This window comes from Nipponia nippon, unplaced genomic scaffold, assembly GCF_047370975.1.
Source record: "Nipponia nippon isolate SJK-2023a ecotype South Korea unplaced genomic scaffold, ASM4737097v1 scaffold_26, whole genome shotgun sequence".
NCBI lineage: Eukaryota > Metazoa > Chordata > Aves > Pelecaniformes > Threskiornithidae > Nipponia > Nipponia nippon.
This window is the reverse complement of record NW_028262343.1, coordinates 4186491-4206762: the sequence shown is the minus strand read 5'-3', so window position 1 is coordinate 4206762 and position 20272 is coordinate 4186491. Positions and strand designations below refer to the sequence as shown.

The 20272-nt window shown below is 35.8% G+C and overlaps 1 protein-coding gene across 50 annotated transcripts in view; it reads left to right on the top strand.

The window, feature by feature from the left end:
• LOC104013993 (erbin-like) overlaps positions 1-20272 on the top strand; it is a 120739-nt gene that overhangs the window by 73591 nt on the left and 26876 nt on the right. For 49 of the 50 annotated variants that reach the window (XM_087762545.1, XM_087762553.1, XM_087762554.1 and 46 more), the window contains 12 exons: positions 800-856; positions 6301-6364; positions 8153-8227; positions 9535-9679; positions 10803-10875; positions 11962-12091; positions 12437-12552; positions 13673-13742; positions 14773-14872; positions 16925-17046; positions 18705-18875; positions 19633-19815. In XM_087762545.1, coding sequence (XP_087618671.1) covers positions 800-856; positions 6301-6364; positions 8153-8227; positions 9535-9679; positions 10803-10875; positions 11962-12091; positions 12437-12552; positions 13673-13742; positions 14773-14872; positions 16925-17046; positions 18705-18875; positions 19633-19815 — 1306 coding nt within the window. The remainder of the gene's footprint in view (positions 1-799; positions 857-6300; positions 6365-8152; positions 8228-9534; positions 9680-10802; positions 10876-11961; positions 12092-12436; positions 12553-13672; positions 13743-14772; positions 14873-16924; positions 17047-18704; positions 18876-19632; positions 19816-20272) is intronic. The other variant, XM_087762520.1, reaches the window with a different exon arrangement.

The window sequence follows — 20272 nt, the reverse complement described above, 5'->3', positions numbered from 1 at the left end:
TTGTATTAGGGCTGTTGTGGGTCACATGTAGAACTCTTCTTTTTACAACTCTCTCTGTATTTAAACCAAACTGTTTCTGCATTTCATTTAACAAAGCGATAGTCGTCTTGTTTCTGTCCTAATGCAAAAAATTCCACTGTGGACAGTACATTGCTTGAATGTCAAGAATGCTATCTTGGCCAAGCAGTTGAGTTTGGGATCTAGAGGTTATTTATCTTGCAACCAAGGATTTACTGAAAAAAGGTCAAACTGCCTTCTAATAGAAATATCAAAATGGATTAAGAAGCTGACTAGAAAGAGAATATGGAAGGAAATACAAGATGAATTTAAAGGTTGTTTTTACCATGTGGAAGACCACGGGTATTCCCGTGATGAGGCTTTTTATGTGAAATGGTTTGATACATTGTCTGTATTAGAAATTCAGCATCTTAACTTGTGCGGACTGATCATGTCTGTCTTTTTTTACTTCCTGTGTACTTCTGTATATGATGATAACACATACCCATAACGAATCCAATGAAGTGCTTTAAAATCTACGGGATGAAGGAAAACAACTGTGTTCAAGCAGATGCAGAAAAGCAAGCAGGATCCAGTTTGTTTGCTGCTTTACCAAACCTCAATGACTAAATGAATTTAAAATAACATTCAGATTTCTGCACAAAACATGCTTGTATTACACAAAAAATATTTCAAACTTGTAGATCTTTTTTTGAAATTTAGTGATGAAAATAAGTTCTGAGATTGCTTTTGTCATAAAATACAGTATATTGTGATAATTTGTTATGCCTTTCTGTTACAGATTAACTAAACTCCAGATATTGGAACTTAGAGAAAACCAGTTAAAAATATTGCCGAAGTAAGTATGTATGAAATTTATTTAAAATACTTTGGAGGGTTTTTTCTGTAGTTATAATGTAGTGCATATCAAAAAGTAGATCACAGTTTAAAACGTGTAGCTAAGTAACTGGACTAACTTCTCACAAGGAACTTTCCCTTCATACTGCTGAAATTCTCTCTCTCTTCAGACTCGCTGGTCTTCCTATTCAGAGATTTGCCTATTCAAAGATTTTATTTTTTTTTTTTTTTAAATTCTTTCTGTCCTCCAGTTCTAGATTTCTGATCCACCTGTCAAGCTTTTAAGTCAGCATGTGGACACTTCAGGATGATTGTTCTGAGGTGTCTGATGCTTTTTGCACACAGCATTGTATTGGTGCCCAGATGCCTGTCTGGCTACTGTTCTGATGGCTGAGTGCCTGAAACTTAGGCATTATCTCTAAAGCAAATGTGGAGTTTGAGATGCTTGCTCAAAATGACTGAGGGAATGTGATTCACATGATGTGAACAAATTTTTTTCCACTTTACTTTCTTCAGCAGTGAAGTATATTAAAACTCCTTACTGTGTTGCACAGTCTGTTATGCAACATGTATTCTATAATGCAACAGGCTTGTTTAACATAATGGAAGCATATTAGTCAGCTGTGTTTTCTATAATTGTAAAATAGTTACGGAAATTGTTATAGTATTTGTTTTAAATGCAATTGTACTTATCTCTTAAAATCTAGCACCTTTCTAAGCCGTTTTGCAACTCTCACTCATTTCATCAAACCCACGTTGATGGTGTTGCAGTTCCTGCTGTTTCTATGAGCTAGAGCAATGCTCTGAATTTTCTGACTTGGACCCTGGAGTTCTAAGTGGGTTAACAGAGGTATAAAAGGTCAATGAAGAGAGAAACAGAGATCCCAAAGATGGGATGTGAATAGCTGTAGAGTCCTGGATATGTTGTGGTGTGCAATGAAAGGGGTCCTCCTCTGGCAACAGACACTGATAAAGAGAGGTACTGGTTTCAGATGTTTTGGTGGAGAAGAGGGAGGTGCTAACAATTGAATATTCATTCTGTCTAGCTCATATGCTAGCAGAGACTTGCATGCAGTAGGCTGAAGTGTGAGTTACCAGCCCTTTTAAGTACACCAGCCAGCTTTTCTAGTGACTCTAGCTAACTATGTGCCTAAGATGTGAACAAGGGGTGTGTTCCATTGGAATTCCCTTTTTGTGTGCCTAGATACCGTACTGTGGTGTCTGCTGTATAAAAATGACAAAACTTGCATCTGGAATGAAATGTATAGCATCAGAAAGCGTGAATTTAAATCTTCCAAGTGTGAAACATTCTACTTATTCATGTGATATAAATACTCTCTGTCCTTCTTTGCTCTTTCTGCTACTGCTAATTTTCAGTAGAAAAAAAAAATAGAGGACATATAATTTGGGGTAGTAGCTCTGTAAGTTACTGCCAACTGAGGAACAGTAGCTATAATTAAAATTTATAGCTAATACAGATTTTGTTTATAAAATTACTCTGACCTTAATTGCCGTAATTAACATCAATAGTATGAATTACATGCGATTTTTTTAAAGAGTAGTTTACAGAGGTCTCTTGTAGTGATAAGAGACACTTAAATAAATGCTGTAATATATTTAAGCCAAACACTTCTGTTGAAGTTGCTGGGAATTTTTTTGTTGACTTCAGTGTTTTCAGGGTTTCATCCTTGCTGAAAAACTAAACAGCAGCTGTCATGATGATGTCCTCTGCAGCACCTCCATAACAATCTACATACAGTACATGCTGAGCTGCCACCTTTATTATTCTCTTCTGGTACTCTTGTGGTTCGATTAAGGGAGATTGAAGCTTTTGAAACTACTTTTTTATTTATTAAATACATTAATATGTATTTTGCTACAGTGAGGCACTGGAAAAATATATTGTATATGTATGATGTACACTGGGGAGAAAAAATTATTGTGGTGTCCATAGTATGCAAGAGATGAATCTGCCTTTCAGGATAATACAACCGTGCAGCAGTTGACCTGGTCAACAAAGGTGTCTGTGGCCTGCCTTTTAACTATTATGTCAGAACAGAAGCCAATGGGGAAATTCGAACTTGCATAGTTTCCCAAACCTGAGTATGTGTTTTAAAAGGAACGTGATTTACAGCTTTAAACAGTGTAGAAAATCCAAAGGTGGTTGTTTTTGTGTGTTTTTTTGGGTTTTTTTGTTTTTTTTTTTTTTTTGAAGCTAGTAAGATGTAGCAGTATGCGCTAATATTTTTGCTATAGAATACAAATATTTTCCCTGTCATTCTCTCCTTTTTAATATTTTCATGCTTATAGCTTTTTGTATTTGTAATGAGAGATGTATTTGGATAAACTTCTACAAAATCAGCTAGTCCTCTTGCTGAATTAAACATGCACATAACTTTCAACACTAAAGAATAAAGCACTTGAAAGACTTAATCAAAATGGCTAATTAATGCCAACACACTAAAACAACTTTGCTTTGTGCCAAATGCATCATTTTGCTTAGAGCTTATCCGTGGCCAGAGACTGCAAAACTGGCAGTATTATAATGCAAACCAGCTCAACAAAAATATTTCTACTGAAAGGAAAGCAAAAAATATGCAGAGACTGTTTTAGAGGCATTTATCTGATAGGTAGCTGAAAGTTGGGAAAATGGTTTAATGCAAATATAAAAAGTTTTCTTTTTGATTTTTTTTTTTAAAGCTTCTATCTGTTGTCCAGTTGTCAATAGAATAACCTTTTTAGAAAGGAGCAAGTTATTTGAAGGTATAATTACGATGATTCAGGGCCCTATCTTGCCTATCCCTCACACCTCTCGAATTGTATGCTACTTGAAGTAAGCAGTATTGTTACCCTTAGTGAAGTTGACTCTTTACAACATCAGAATCTGAGGCATAATTTAGACTACCTGTTCTGTTAGTGTTGGATTGATTTGACAGCAAGTTCATTAATATGAATTATGAAACAGATTTTTCAGTTTATGAAAGGGATTACATAATGTTGTGGCAGAGATAGAAATAGGTGTAACTCAGTGATCTAGTAAATTTTTTGTTTCCAGTCCTGTATTCCTCTTTATAGAGCATTGAATTTTCCTGTTACTTCAACATTTTCAGTGTATGAGAAGCTTTGTTTGCATTTTGTCTGAAGGTATAGTTGCTCTACAAACAATATGGAAAAGCAAAGATATATTAGTTTTAGGAAACATTGTCATAAAATAGCCGAAAGTGCTATAAATTAGGCAGGCAGTGGGGAAGGGGAGGAAAATAACTGAGGCTCTGGTCTTGCAAACAGAGAGAGAGAGTGTGTTACAGTTTACAGTTGAGTGGCTATGTTTGCTAGATTAGAGACATTTGGGGGGGGAAGAAGGCATAAAATCAGTAAAGTTGCTTTGTTATACTGTCAAAGTTATGTAACATTAATTTTGCAGATATTTATTCTGGTTCCAAATGGTAAGGCCAGGGCCCTTGGTGGAAAAACTTTAACGGTTTTTTTTTGTGGGGGGTTGTTTTTGTTGGGTTTTGGGGTTGTTTATAATAATAATAATTTCATAATTTATCTGTATTGAAACTAATTTGTCAAATTCAGTCCCACATAGCTGTGATCTCCCTTGATCTGCTTTTTGAGGCTGAAACAGATTGTCAGTGGAGTTTTGGACTGCTGTCTCTAGTAGCCCACAGTCTAGCTAGCATAGCTTGAAAACAGAAGAAACGGAAAACCTTTTTAAATTGAAGCCATCAGTAAAAACAGATTATGGTGTTGCCCACAAAGTTTTGAAAGATACAGAATGATACGCTAGATCCTTTGAGTATTCAGCTGTGCTTCACAGACGCATTGGGGCAAATTTATTCACAGCATATGGCACTAAAATTGGTATTGGCATGGTCTCATAAAGCTTTGAGAAATTCAACTTATGCAGTATTTCAGAGGGACTTAATCTGTTAGAATTTGGAAAATTAATTTTAGCAGTTGGCTTATTGTTCATCCTATTTATGAGCTTTGAGAAATGAGGGAAAATGTTTCTTGGATTCTTCTGGAGGTAGCATTCTCATGGGTTTGTTTGGTTTTTTTCTTCTTTGAAACTATGGGAATGTAAGTTAAAGGCTTTCCCCTAAAGCCTGCGTATACTGTGTGTGCAGTGCAATAAAAATGGCTTCTGCTTTTGTCTTGATCACGTCTTTACTTATTTATGCTAAATTCCTAGTTTGTCTCTAGCATGATTACTATAACATAATGAAAATCAAGTCTATAGATAGATGTTGAGTGTAATCCTTTTTGGAGATTATTTCATGGATAATATTAATAATCACTTAAACTTACTTTCAATGAATAAGGCATTTTTCAGTAGAATGTAATTTTTGAACTGTATATTCAGAATAACTAATAGTGTAAGGTCTTTGAGAACAACTGGAACTTTGAATATCTGCATAGAGCATCTTGTGCTCACGCAGGTGTTTTTTAAAGATATTAGTGTTCATACTTATATTCTGATAATACAAAAGACACTCCCAGTTAGAAGCTCTTATTTAGTTTTTCCAGAATTTTATAGTATGTACACACTTATGGTTTATATTTGAAAGTTTTTAATGTATTAATTGTTTTACTGAAAGCTAGTATTAAATAAATACAGAACATAATGTCATATGAGGGATTCACAGCCCCTTTGAAAATATTTTTAGGTAGTACTGCTGTTGACCAATTGTGTAGACAACCATGTGCAGTGGTAGATATTCTCTATGGGGTCCCCAAAGTAAACTTAAATGGAGGAAAAATTTTGCCAAAACACAGCTTGAAAGAATGGATTTTACTTTGTCATTGATTTAATCTTTGCCCTAAGCTGGCTTGAAGAGTACTGATGTGTCATGAAATGCAATTTAGTAATCTGCTTTGTTGTAGAACTAGAGGAATAATTAGGATTCCAGACCATATCATATGGAAGCAACTTTGTCAGCAGCCTGGAGAAGGGAGAAAGGTGTTGGTGGTTACTGTGATTCAACAGTGGTCTCTTGTGGTTTATCTAATCATTAGGCAGTGGTCTTTCTTTGGGAGGGAAAACATGTAGTTAACCAGCCTGTGGCTGCTGAGAATGCTGATTATGACTGGAGGTGAAAAGCATTCAAAGGACTGTAGGTGAAAGGCACTCAAAAGAAGAGTAACTTCAGAGTTACTCTTTATCATAAGGATGACTCTAGTGGTCTTTAGTTTTTGTAAACTAATCTGTAGATGAGTTGCAGTGTACTCTTTGTATGACAGTCACAGTCAGCATGATCATTAATGTGTGCCTGGCTGAACAGTGTGTGAAAATTTGACCTTATTTAGATATCAGTCTAGTAATGGAACATCATCACTACTTAATACTGATTAAAATAATATATTTTTATGAATACAGGAAGATTGGATGTAACTGGTATTCTCTTAAATTAATTCCTTATTAATCCCCTTCCTGTGCAGAACCATGTCCAGACTGACTCAGCTGGAGAGACTAGACTTAGGAAGTAATGAATTCACAGAAGTGGTGAGTTTTGCCAAAGTAACAGGGCTTTGTATCTTTTATAAATCTCTTTATCCTTTAATGTATTTTTAATCAATATGAAAATGTAAAAATCAGCTTTAAGAGTTTTGCTACTGAGCAAATATTATGTATACCTTATACTACTTTATAGAGCCTGTTATTAAAAATTATGTGCATATTCTTATGAATATAAGTGTTCTTCCTCAATTTGAAAATAAGTGTGGTATAGTGTGGCTACATTACTGGTAAAAAGTTAATGGTAATGTGTTTGAATTATAAACATAATCATTTGACTTGTAATAAATTCTAAACACTTATTGGTCATCATGTATTTAATGTTGCAAGTTCTGTATAAGCTGTTCATAACCTACTTTTACTAGTTTGTACAAACTATTTAGATCCAAAGGAAACTAATTATAAGTTTGAATATTATTGTTGTTGTTGTTTAGTAGTAGTAGTAGTATTTTTCCTTCAACATGGATCAGCTTGTTTCCTGTTCATGATGTCGGACAAATACGTCTTCCATTTACAATCACTTAACATCCCTCTGCTTCTATAAGTACTTTCCTGTATAAGGGAATTGAAATAGAAGTGTAGTGGAACATACTGACCTGCTGTATAACAAAGTCAAGCCTCTGTGTGCCACCAGTAGGGTACTTCATTAGCCACAGATCATGCAGAGCTGAATGCTTGCCTAGCTGTATGGTTTGGCAGATAGGGAAGTGTATTTAAGGAATTGTTCTTTAGTATTATGCTTCTAGCCGTTACCGGTACTGCCATATTATCATTACACTGTGGATATTCATGTGGGAGCCTTAAACTAACATGCTCAGGCCTACATTAAGCCATAACAGCCAGGAGCTAAGTATAGGCTGTAAAATTACTTGTTTGGGTATATTTTTGGCAGATTGCTTCATCTCTACCAGCCTTTGATCTAGAAGAGTCAACTACTGGTAACTTATTTCATTAAGATCTTTTGGTAAAAGTACAGAAAGGTTTGAAACTGCTTTTTGGGTAAAGATATGTCTGAAAGGTAGTATTCAGTTAGGATTTTTCTCTTGGAAAATTAATTATTGGGAGCCAAGACTGCAATTTATGCAGGAATACTGTATACTTACAATATAACAAAATTGAGTTCTGTGTTTAACTGAATTTGGTTGTAGTTGTTAAGGCGTGGTAGCACCTGTTTTGTATTACTTTCTCAGGAGGGAAGTGTAACTAGGAAAGCGTATGCAACATAGATGTTTACCAAGATGTGGTCTTTCCCTGATACACAAGATACTTCTAACATTAAGTTGTAGTGAGAGCATATCCTGTACTTTATGGATAGAGTAGTTTGCTTGTATCAGGCAGATGCACCCTTTGCTGCTAGAAAATTAAAATTTGTTTCCCATTTCCCAAAAACCACAAAAACTTTGTGGTTTTTGAAAAACAGCTCCTCCGAGTTGATGGAATTTAAGGGTTTTTAGACCTCCGTGATAGGGAGAATTATACACATAAGATTTATTTATTGTGTGCTCCAGTTGAAAAATACTACTTTCTGTATAAAAAAAATGAATGCTTTCTGTAAGGATTATTTAGTGCTGTGATCAAGCTCAAAAGATTTTTGTATATCTAGTATGTATTTACATTTTTTAAAAGTGAATTATCTGGGTTTTATTTGACCCAATGAAACAGTGTATATAACAGCTATAAGACATTACTTAAAGTTGCAATAGATGAATCACTGAAGTTGTTTTTGCCTTTTGCTATTTTTGTATGAAGTTCTTAAAAAAACTGTTTCCTTTACAGCCTGAAGTACTTGAACAACTGAGTGAGTTAAAGGAATTTTGGATGGATGGTAATAGACTAACGCTTATTCCAGGGGTAAATCCTTTTACTGTGTTTTAGTATTTTAATTTACAGTGGTATTTGTTTTGTCAGCTATCATATATGCTAAAGTTTCTGTATAATTTTAACATTACTTAAAGCCAAAAGGCAAAATGCCACTTAAATGCTTGACTAGTCTACTTAGAAATTGTCACTGATCATGAGAGTTGGGTACACAGCTTTTCTTTCATTGAAAGTTTTAATCTTCTCATCTAAAAATTATGTTCCAATTTAGGAAAGGGGTAAAAATCCTGTGTCAAATGCTGGATGAAATATTTAGGGTTGACTGGTCCTTCCAAAAAGGAATTATTTTGTGTTAGACAGCAAGCAGGAATTTACGGGATAAATATGTAGTGTGAATTTTTACTGGTCACAGCTGTAAAACAAGCAATGACCATTCAGAATTTTTTTGTTATGTATACACAGAGTATAGCCAGTTCCTGAGAAAATGTTCTGTTGACTAAAACCAGGTTTTCCTGACATCTTGGAACTATATGAGGTCCAGGATGATCTATTATTGCAGCACTTGTGAACCTGTGTTTGTGTAACTAGTAAACTAGTATTTGAAATTTGGGAAGCAGCTGGTCTATTTTCAAACTTAAAATCACTAGCAATCTTCTGATGTGAGGGTTTCTTGTCTCCTCTACTGTCTTTACTCCAGCTAATTCTTCTTTGAAGAAGAGTTGAGTGGATATATTAAACTGTTCTACTCTACAGTAAAAGTAAAACTGTATTTGTGAAAGTAACTGCATTTTCTCTGTGAAGATTTTAGTTGTGTACACAAATCTTTAAGCTTATTCTTGGTTCATATGGAAACATAATACAAACTTATATTTTGGCTTGTTTTTTCAGTTTAGTACAATTAGGGATTCATTGTTGGTTTTGAGGTTAAGTAGGATGCAGTTTTACACAAAAGGCAAAAATAAGCATTAAAAGACTTTACTGGAGCCTTAATTATGTCCTTATGTTACACTGTGTACATCTCTCTGAAGTCTGTTCTAAAGCTTCAGCCATTTGATCACGATAACTGACCAAACAGTTGAATTTACAGCAGGCTGACTTTAAAGACACCTGCAGAGTAACTGTGGTGTCTGTGTGTGGAAAAACATCAACTGTGTGTATCTGCACAAAATATTTCATTATAAAGTTTGAATGTTTTGCATAAAATTGTATTTCAACACTATAAATAGGTTTTCTCTTTTCCCATGGCATTACACTTGAGAGACAATTTGTTGACAAATCTGCTGGCTTTTTTTGTTTTGAACTTCCACTTCCTAGAACGCATTATTTTCTCTTGCTTTTAGTTCATAGGAACTTTGAAACAACTGACCTACTTGGATGTTTCTAAAAACAACATTGAAGTAGTTGAAGAAGGTATTTCAGGTTGTGAAAGCCTACAAGACCTACTCTTATCCAGTAATTCACTTCAGCAACTGCCGGAGTCTATTGGTTTGTATTTTTCAGTTAATTCATGTTTTTAAAAGCACATAGTTTAGACACAGAACACTTGAAAATAGACAAATGGCATTTTAGATCTAAGTTTCAATTGATTTAAAGTACCTGTTTTGGATAAAGCTGTAATGTGTAGATGAATAATGTCGTGGTTTAACCCCAGCCAGCAACTAAGCACCACGCAGCCGCTCGCTCACTCCCCACCAGTGGGATGGGGGAGAGAATCGGAAGGGTAAAAGGGAGAAAACTGATAGGTTGAGATAAGAACAGTTTAATAATTGAAGTAAAATAAATTAGAACAGTTAAATAGGCAAAGCAAAAACCGTGCATGCAAACAAAGCAAAACAAGGAATTCATTCACTACTTCCCATCGGCAGGCAGGTGTTCAGCCATCCCCAGGAAAGCAGGGCTCCATCACGTGTAACGGTTACTTGGGAAGACAAACGCCATCACGCCCAATGTCCCCCCCCTTTCCTTCTTCTTCCCCCAGCTTATATACTGAGCATGACGTCACATGGTATGGAATAGCCCTTGGGCCAGTCTGGGTCAGCACCCCCCCCCGGCTGTGCTCCCTCCCAGCTTCTTGTGCACCCGGCAGAGCAGGGGAAGCTGAAAAGCCCTTGACCAGTGTGAGCGCCACTTAGCACCTATTTAGCAACAGCTTAGCACTACTTAGCAAGAACTAAAGCATCAGTGTTATCATCGACATTGTTCTCATCCTAAACCCAAAACACAGCCCCATACCGGCTACCAAGACGAAAATTAACTCTATCCCAGCTGAAACCAGGACAAATAATAACATTTATATTTGTTTTGGAGCATTCTTGACTTTATACAGTAGTTTATAAATGGATGAGAAACTGTTGACTGTAACAAAGTAAAAAGATTCCCCCCCCCTCCCCCCCCATGGCTGGCCAATGGTAAGCTGGCAAACAAGTTCTGTAAGCTTGTCTGCTTATTTCCTTAGTAGATATATAGCACCATAAGCATGCTAAGGGAATACAGAAGATGTGGTTGCTTGCCCATGGGTTGTTTTTTTTTTTCCCCTTAATTTAAAATTAAAACTAAATTTAATAAACTCAAATGTCCTTTTTGATTTACTTGTTCATTTTACTTACAGGTTCCCTGAAGAAGGTAACAACACTTAAAATTGATGAAAACCAATTAATTTATTTGCCAGACTCCATAGGAGGGTAGGTATTTCACCTGAATAAAAGGTTGCATTGCCTTTCTGCACGCTTTTCTGTAACAGTGGCTCCTCTTTTGAATGCTTTTACACCTACTTGATTTAATTTTTTCTATGTATTAATGTCTTAAAATTGAAAGTAAGTGCTTTCATATCTTACTTCTAGTTCACAGCATATATGTTCTTTATGTATTGTTTAATATCAAAAGACCTATGTTCCTCACTCATTAATGCAGCCACCAATTTATAAAAGAAAAATTGAATGTGAAAGAAAACAAGATGTTTAAAAAGGCAGTCAGCTGCCTGAAAGTGTTTTTTTTGGCAGTAACATAGCTGTGGTAAATACTGCCAATGATTTGAACCAGTATCAAAAAGCTTGTAAAAAGTGAATCTGAACACATACACATGCACACATTTATCTTTTTTATATTATAAGGAGAATTTTCACCTGTTAATCAGCAGGACTTTTTAATGTATAATTTGGTGTTCAGCAATTTAATTAAAAATTCGCAAATGACAGCAAAAATAATTGGTTTGGAATTAAGTGCTATACAAATGAAGGGTATTTGTTCCAATTTATGTTCTCCTATTATAATTAATGTAGGTTATGTTTTGTTGTCAGAATTTACAAAATGCTACTTTGCTGCCAAAGTCTTCAGTTCACTGTCTCTAACTCTTTAAATTCTTTTCTTGTTCAGAAACTACACTCAACTCCTATGGCTATGATCTGTCCCACTCTGAATGTTTTAAGTGCCTTGCAATAGCAGGTTTTCACATAGTACACAAACATTTGATGTTGATGTTTACCCCCCTGTTTTTACTGAAAGCTCTCTTATGAGGACAGTGTAAAGGAGATTTTAAAAAACAAAAAGCAATCCATCTACCAACAAACAAAAAAAAAAACCCAAACACAATTTAGGCAATTAGTAAAGGATTTCTCTTGGATTTTAATTCCCTTAGCTTTCAGAATTTTATTTTTAATTGAATTTGAGATTTGTAATTGATAGTGGTATTAACTTCATTTAAACAAAGTATTCAATTAATGTTGGATGAATTAACCTGTATAGAGGAGTAATTCTTTTTTCTTTTTCAGGTTACTATCAGTAGAAGAACTGGACTGTAGTTTCAATGAGATTGAAACGTTGCCTTCGTCTGTTGGGCAACTCTCTAACATAAGGACATTTGCTGCAGATCATAACTTTTTAACACAGCTGCCATCAGAGGTATGTATTTAGTTACAAAACTAAAAATTTTATGTATCTTAAACTATATAGTCTGTACAACTTTTGGATAAGTTAATAATTCTTGAGTAGATTTTCTGTGTTTATGTTTTTAAAGGCAGGTGTATACAAATATGCAAACTTTAAAATAATGAAATTCTGAATTTTTTAAGCAAGAAGTAGAAATTTGTTGCTATTATATTGAAACTAAAAGAAGGTTTAATATGTAAGAATAAATCTAATTGTACTTTACAAGCCAAAATAGCTGTAATACTAATTGTTTTGAAACAGTAAAAATTTGTGTATTTAGAGTTGTGAAGATGAATTTAATTCTTGGGTTTTTTTCAGATTGGAAACTGGAAGCATTTAACAGTGTTGTTTCTGCATTCTAATAAGCTTGAATTTCTCCCTGAAGAAATGGGTGATATGCAGAAATTAAAAGTCATCAATCTGAGTGACAATAGGTTTGTGAATATATTAATTCAAATAGAAGCTGTTTAAAATGCAATAGCATTGTATATATTGTATTGTAACTGATGTCTGTCCCTCAAATGTAAGTAGAGGTATTGTTATGAATATATTATGCTATCTTTCCTTATCTCACCCAGAGCTTAGAAGCTGACCGAGATGCATGTATTTAATGTATTATTGTTGTATTCTGGATCTTGCAGTTCCATTGTATTAAGCTGTACTTATTTTAATGACTTAAGCACATGCATTGAAGCACAGCTTCAAAACATTGATGATTGTTGGCATGTATTTTTCTAGGGAATTAGTTTGGTTATTTTCATAAAAATTTAATTCTTACTTAAAAATTAATAGCTTCCTGTATTGCATATGGAGGACACAAAACAGTATCATGGTATATTGTAAAACACTTGAGTGTGCTGGAGAAGGGGGAGAGAGAGTTGTGGGTTGTTTTTTTTAGAGCTGGTCATTAAAAACTGACAAAATATTTCTCTTTTGGGAATTGCCGGTTTGTAGAATTTCAGTGTATTGGGAGAGAGAAGTCTGAGCTCTCCATCCTGTTCTGCCAATCCAGTTTCTCTGTACTCCATCTATAGCCTGATTTATCTATTAATGCCACAGTTTTCATTTACCAGGGAAGCCCTGTTCCCATACGTGTTTCTTGAGGAAAAACAGCACTTTTTTTCAGGTGTAGCACTTTTTTTTTCTTAATTAGAGTGCATGTGTATTGAAAGATAAAATTGCTGAGGATTCAGATTAAAGTATGAAAATAGCCTTGATTTTAAGTTGGATAGTTGATTTACACACAATGCCAATGATTGTCTTCAAGTCACTGAACTGAGTTAAATTCAAGTTGCATTGTCTTTTTTTTTTTTTTTTTTTTTTAATCTGCTTGCTAAACTGGGCTGAAATGTGTTTTGCTTTGTTTTTTAAATTCTGGGTATAGCTTTGAATCTAAAATAAAAGCTGTTGCCTTTCAACTGTCAATAGTTTATTCATTTATATCTGTAAATGTCTTTTAAGCATTTTACAGGCTAAGGCAGCAGTGTTTCTTAACAGTATTGATAAGTGTATGATAAGTGTACTTACATAAACTCTTCTTGTTATGATTTACAGACTGAAGAATTTGCCATTTACCTTTACAAAACTGCAACAGCTCACTGCTATGTGGTTATCAGACAATCAGGTTAAGTTTTTAAAAATTAAAAATAATGATGTTGACTTTATTCCTAATGGAATTGACAAGTATAGAGCCATCTGTTAATGAGATGTGGTACTGTGTGTATATACATCAATACTTCCTTGACATTATTACTGTGTTGGTTTTCCTAAAACAAACAACACTGAGCCTACCTGACTTTGGAGACTTTCATATTTCTGGCAAAGTTCTGTGCTGTTAGGAAATGCAATTTAACAGATGTTGGGGTTTTTTTGTTTTTGTTTTTTCTTAATTCGGGCTTGTTTACACAGGAAAGGTAGTGCTTGATAAGCTAGTACTTGAATGTGTAGCATGCTGTTTCTTCCACAGATATACCACTGGGGAAACTTAGCATGCCTTTTTTGTGCTGAGTTTCTTGTCCCGCCTTTGAACTCTGTGACTATCCAACTTTCAAGCTATTGAGAAGTAACTCACGGGCTTGTGGCTTGCATTTTTCCTGTGTATTGAAGCCCTCTGTACTATGCCAATTTCCTGAATGGCATTAAGGTGTACAGGGCTGCCAGAAATCCACTAGCCTCAGGTGTAGTATAATGAAAGCACCTTTACCAATACAGTAATTTCAAGAATCCCCTGCCCTTTCTTGTAAGGGGTGGGGGATATTTCAATCTGGTGTCAATATAAAAAAATTGAGTACAAAATTTTTCTCTATATATGATTGTCCACTGCTTTAAATGGTTAAATATATCTGTGTATTCCAGATCAGACTCCTTTGGGACAGTAATAAGTCCTAGCAAGAAACTGGGTTACTTCTAGAATATCCAGTGTTTGCTCTTCTCTTAAAGCTGTTACTGAGTTTCAGTTCTCAGTCAAAGCCAGTTGTCACAGACAGACATGTTAATAACTTCTTTTTGTGAAAATTATTCAGAGGAGAAATGGTTTAATACAAGGCAGAGTAATCTGCAAAGTAATGGGACAGGCATGCTCTGTGATATGTTGATCATATTTACTTTTTACACATATATTCTCATAACATACCCTTATTTCATTTGCTTCTTAGTCTAAACCACTTATCCCTCTTCAAAAAGAAGCTGACCCTGACACACAGAAAACAGTGCTTACTAATTACATGTTCCCCCAGCAACCAAGGACTGAGGATGGTAAGAATTTCTGAAATACCCTGTCGGAATGCTCACTTTTGAAAATAATAATGGGAAGACAGTCCAGCTAACGTGATTTTCACTAGATGATACTTAGATACAAGTTTGAAGTAAACTTGTAAGTGACGAAGAGTTACATCTGAAGAATGAGAACAGTAACTTAATGTGATCCATATATTAGTAAATTCTAGGTGAAACTGTGTTCCAGTTGGAAGTGTGCATGTATGGGGAGTGAGGTGAGGAATGGACTGGTGGGATCACATTCTTTGGTTGCCACTTCCCAGTGTGACACCCTGTTTCCAGCAGAGCTTAATGGTTTGGGTTTAAATTCTCCTTGCCAGGTGTCTGCTTCAGACTGACTATTTTTAACAAAATGATAGACAAAACGTTTCATCCATTACTGAGTACGTATTTTTTTGAAAAGTACATAGCATTCTGTATTTTATTTTAAAAGAAGACAAAAAAAAGTCCAGAAAAAAACGCATTTTGCTCACATTTAGTTCAAACTGTTTTATAAAAAGTTAGGCCCAGAACATTAAGACCTTGCCAGAAAGCTATTTCTTGCACACTTGTAAAATATTTAGGAAAATGAGTAACATTCTATGAGTAACCCCATCAGGAATTAGGAAAAGAGAGTAAAGTCTCTATATTCCCACTTTCCTTCCTCCGTGTGCAAAAGGAAAAAGCTTGTGCTGCTTTAACAGAAATGGAGGTATTAATGGAAATAATTGAAAATTGACAAGTGGCAACGTTTTCTGTTATATGGCACAAGTGTCTAATACACTGAGTAATCAAAAATATCTGCAAAAAACGGTAAATTTTACATCACTTTTAGTACCTTCTAATGCAGATAACACATGTGCAATACCTCTGATAGAATGTGATAATCATAAAATCATTTGGAGATTGTCAGTGAAGCTGAAGATAGTTCCTGAAAGTATTCTCTCCATTTGAACTTTATTTTACCCTAGTAGCGAGGTCTCTTTCTGTAGATGAGGAAAGGGCTGCTTGTTTGGCTTAAGTTGACAAGAATACTTCCCTCTGAGGCAGTCATTCCAAACAGAAGGTTTAAAGTTTAATAAATAACCTTTTTAAAATTTAAAATTCCTAAAATTCTTTAGAAAGTTCTTTTTTTGTGCCAGGAACTGTTTCAGCAATAGCAAAGTCTATTAGAATATTTTTCAGATGTGTTAAAATTGTAAGTTTACCCAATAAATGCAGTGTAACAAATATTCCAAATCACTTGGTGAGCCCTATAATTAAGCATTTTTCTATTTCAGATATAGTTAATATGAACAGTCTTGGTATTGCTAGTGAAGTACATAGGTTTGCTGGGGTGGTGGTGACATTTATTAGACTATTTGGCAAGCTAAAGTAGAACCTGGCTAATGTAATGCAAGGCATAGAGACATGCTAGAATAAGAGACTGGGTAGCCAACATTTTTTTTTCCTCTTGTAAAATTACACAAGTAATACTTTGTAAAGCTCCTGTCACTTATATAACTTCTGCAAAATCATGTGTTTACCTTAAGTTTTAGGTGCTTTTGTTTTTTCCAGGATTAGTAATAATGCAGGTTTTTCTCATAAGTCATTTTTATTCTTCCTTTTTTTAATTTTCATTAGGTGAAATCAGGTGAATGCTCTTATGTGCTTAATGAGACCACCTCACTGAAGTCAGGCTATGTAAATCTATATAAGTATCATTTATATATAAAAAATATTTTCATATTTATACATATATATATATATAAATAAAAATACTTTGCAGCAGAGTTCTGAAAATTTGCAACTGTGAGTGTTCAGACTAGTGTACAGCTGTGTATGAATTTTTTTTTTTTTACTTTACAGATGGGGATTTTACTATTATGAAAATACAGCCAAGTTCATAAAGCAGTAGCAGCACAGCTAGTCGTCAATTTATGGTGCTGCTAGTCTTTTATCTTTTAAGAATACATACAAAAAACCACCAATAATATCATCCAAGAAAAAGAGGATTTTTATTTTGCATAACGTATCCTATACTTACGAGAGTCTTTTTTTATTATTATTTAGTTATGTTCATATCTGATAATGAAAGCTTCAATCCATCTTTGTGGGAGGAACAGAGGAAACAGCGTGCTCAGGTGGCATTTGAGTGTGATGAAGACAAAGATGAGAGAGAGGCACCGCCTCGGGTTAGTATTGAATTTACTTTTTAATACTTGTGGCTTTGCTCTTTCTTCCCCTCCCCCTATGCCCAAATCCTATCCTTTTCCTTACTCTGGCTGTGGATTTAGCTCTGCTGAAGAAATCAAGTTGTCAGTTATTAGTTTAAGAGTATCTAACAGGATGAAACACAACACAACACTCACTCACTCACCCCCCCGATCATTTAAAGTGGAGCACAAGGGGAAAATTTTCACCTGATGTAAAGCAATGTAGGCCATAACTGGGAGACTACTGGACTGATGGTGCTGTGGGGAAGAATAGTGGGGAAACGATGATTAATCCTGATTTTTTCTTTAAGTAAATTACACTTGTAATCAATGCTTGCAATCAATGGACAAATTTTAAAAAGTTATTTGTAATCTTGCTGGGTTTTATAAACTTAAGTCTGAGTTAATCCAGTGTATTAGTTTTGTGTGGCAAGGTTTTGGTAGCAGGGGTGGCTTCTGTGACAAGATGCCAGAAGCTTCCCCCATGTCCGATGGAGCCAATGCCAGCCAGCTCCAAGACAGATCCGCTGCTGGCAAAGGCTGAGACAATCAGCAATGGTGGTAGTGCCTCTGTGATAACATATTTAAAAAGGGGGAAAAACTGCTGCGCAACAGCAGCTGGAAGAGAGGAGTGAGAATATGTGAGAGAAACAACTCTGCAGACACCAAGGTCAGTAAAGAAGGAGGGGGAGGAGGTGCTCCAGGCACCAGAGCAGAGATTCCCCTGCAGCCTGTGGTGAAGACCATGGTGAGGCAGGCTGTCCCCCTGCAGCCCATGGAGGTTAACAGCAGAGCAGATATCCACCTGCAGCCCATGGAGGACCCCACACTGGAGCAGGTGGACGTGCCCAAAGGAGGCTGTGACCCTGTGGAGAGCCTGTGCTGGAGCAGGTTTGCTGGCAGGACTTGTGACCCCGTGGGGGACCCACGCTGGAGCAGTCTGTTCCTGAAGGAGTGCACCCAGTGGAAAGGACCCCCACTGGAGCAGTTTGTGAAGAACTGCAGCCTGTGGGAGGGACTCACATTGGATAAGTTCATGGAGGACTATCTCCTGTGGGAGGGACCCCACGCTGGAGCAGGGGAAGAGTGTGAGGAGTCCTCCCCCTGAGGAGGAAGGAGCGGCAGAAACAATGTGTGATGAACTGACCGTAACCCCCATTCCCTGTCCCCCTGCGCTACTTGGGGGGAGGAGGTAGAGAAGTCAGGAGTGAAGTTGAGCCTGAGAAGAAGGGAGGGGTGGGGGGAAGGTGTTTTAAGATTCAGTTTTTATTTTTCATTATCCTACTCTGATTTGATTGGCAATAAATTAAATTAATCTTCCCCAAGTCATGTCTGTTTTGCCTGTGATGGTAACTGCTGAATGATTACCTCCCTGTCCTTATCTTGACTCACGAGCTTTTCATTATATTTTCTCTCCCCTGTCCAGCTGAGGAGTGGGGAGTGATAGAGTGGCTTTGGTGGGCACCTGGCATCCAGCCAGGGTCAACCCACCACATCCAGGTAGACTCGAACAGCAAAGTGGAGATCCTGGATTGCTCTGCTGAGTATTTTGTCCTAATTCATTGTCTGTTTTAAAACTGATATTTTAATTATAGCATTTAATTAAATTCAGAACATTATTGGTTTTTTTTACACAGGAAGGCAACCTGAAGAGATATCCAACTCCGTATCCTGATGAACTGAAGAATATGGTTAAAACAGTCCAGACAATTGTACATAGGCTAAAGGATGAAGAATCTACTGAAGATATTGCAAAGGAGTCAAAACAAGAAGGCCAGACAGTTTCTGTAAAAGATGTGGGGGTAAAGGTTAGATATAATATTCTCTTCTGACTTTGCAAGAACTTCCAAAGATCTAGAGTGTCATTGATTCCTTTTAATTATCTTGTTTCTCAACATTAATGCTTTAGCAGGAAAAAATGTCAAAGAACAGAACTTACCTCTTCACAGTCTAAAGAAGTCTGTAATAAATGTCTGTTTTGCAGTAGCAATTTTCCTCCGACACTAAGAACAAGGAAAGTGACTTGATTCTCAGGCAAATACAAGCTATGGATGTGTTAAGAAGCTGGCTACTTTGCTTTCTGGAGGATGGCACCTTTGTCATCCTCTTATCCTCCTTTATCCACCAGACTTCACAATGAAAATCAGGATAATCTCTAAGGATCTTGCCGCTGCCCTCGTGACTGAAGGTTTTGCACTATAAGTTGGGAAGACAGTTGTAGCAAGTTGGCACAGGAGTCACTAACAGGTTGATGTAGCGTGATAGGACTACTGTTTGGTGCTGACGTGTCTCATTGTAGATGTTCTTGGCCTTTTTTTATTTAACTGGAAATTTAATGGTACGAATTAACCCCAATAAGGACGAGAGTCAAACTGATTGGCAAAGGTTAGGGACTGTACCTCAGTAATCTGCAGAGATTTATCTCGACCTGGTGCATTTCATACTTTATCATTTCAAAGCTCAGATTTTCTATTCCATAGTTTCCCAAAATATATAATGTTAACTATCATATGTTACTGAAAACCTTTCAGGATGTTTTTTCTGCTAATGTTCTTAATCCTTTAGACTTCAGAAATTGCTTCAATAAAGAACAAAGCAGATGAGAGAAAGCAATATTCAGCAGGAAGCTCTGTGCAGAAGCCTACTGAACCAGAAGCTGAGCACAGCACTGCAAATTCACAGATGACTGCACTTGTTAAAACCTTGCAGAACACAAAAACAATTGTCAACCATGAAGACGTGCTCGAGGTATAGCATTGCAATGAACATCATAGCAGTCAAAGAATTGTATTGGTGTTGTATTGAATTTGTTATTCAGAGATGAAAATTTATGTTGACAATAGAAAATTGCCATCCATAAGTGCTGTAAGTACAGATGGTTTGTAATGCAATATTTTTCTCACTTCAGACTATATTAAGTAAAATTTGAAATAGCTAATAAAAAGTTCATAATGAAAGATGTATACATTTAAAGAAAAATAAAGCGAACTCAATTAAAAGTTGACCTAAGTATCAAATTGTGAAAAGACTCGTACTTAGATAGGATTTTCCAGTTTTTTGCTTGATTGTCAGTTGTTCAGTAAATAATTGATTATAATTGTCACTGAAATGTTAGTATATCTGATTTGTGGGAGCAATCAGAAACTTGTATATCTAAGTGACTGTGCCCATTCATTTGGAATGAAAAGTAAAAGGTGGGTTTAAA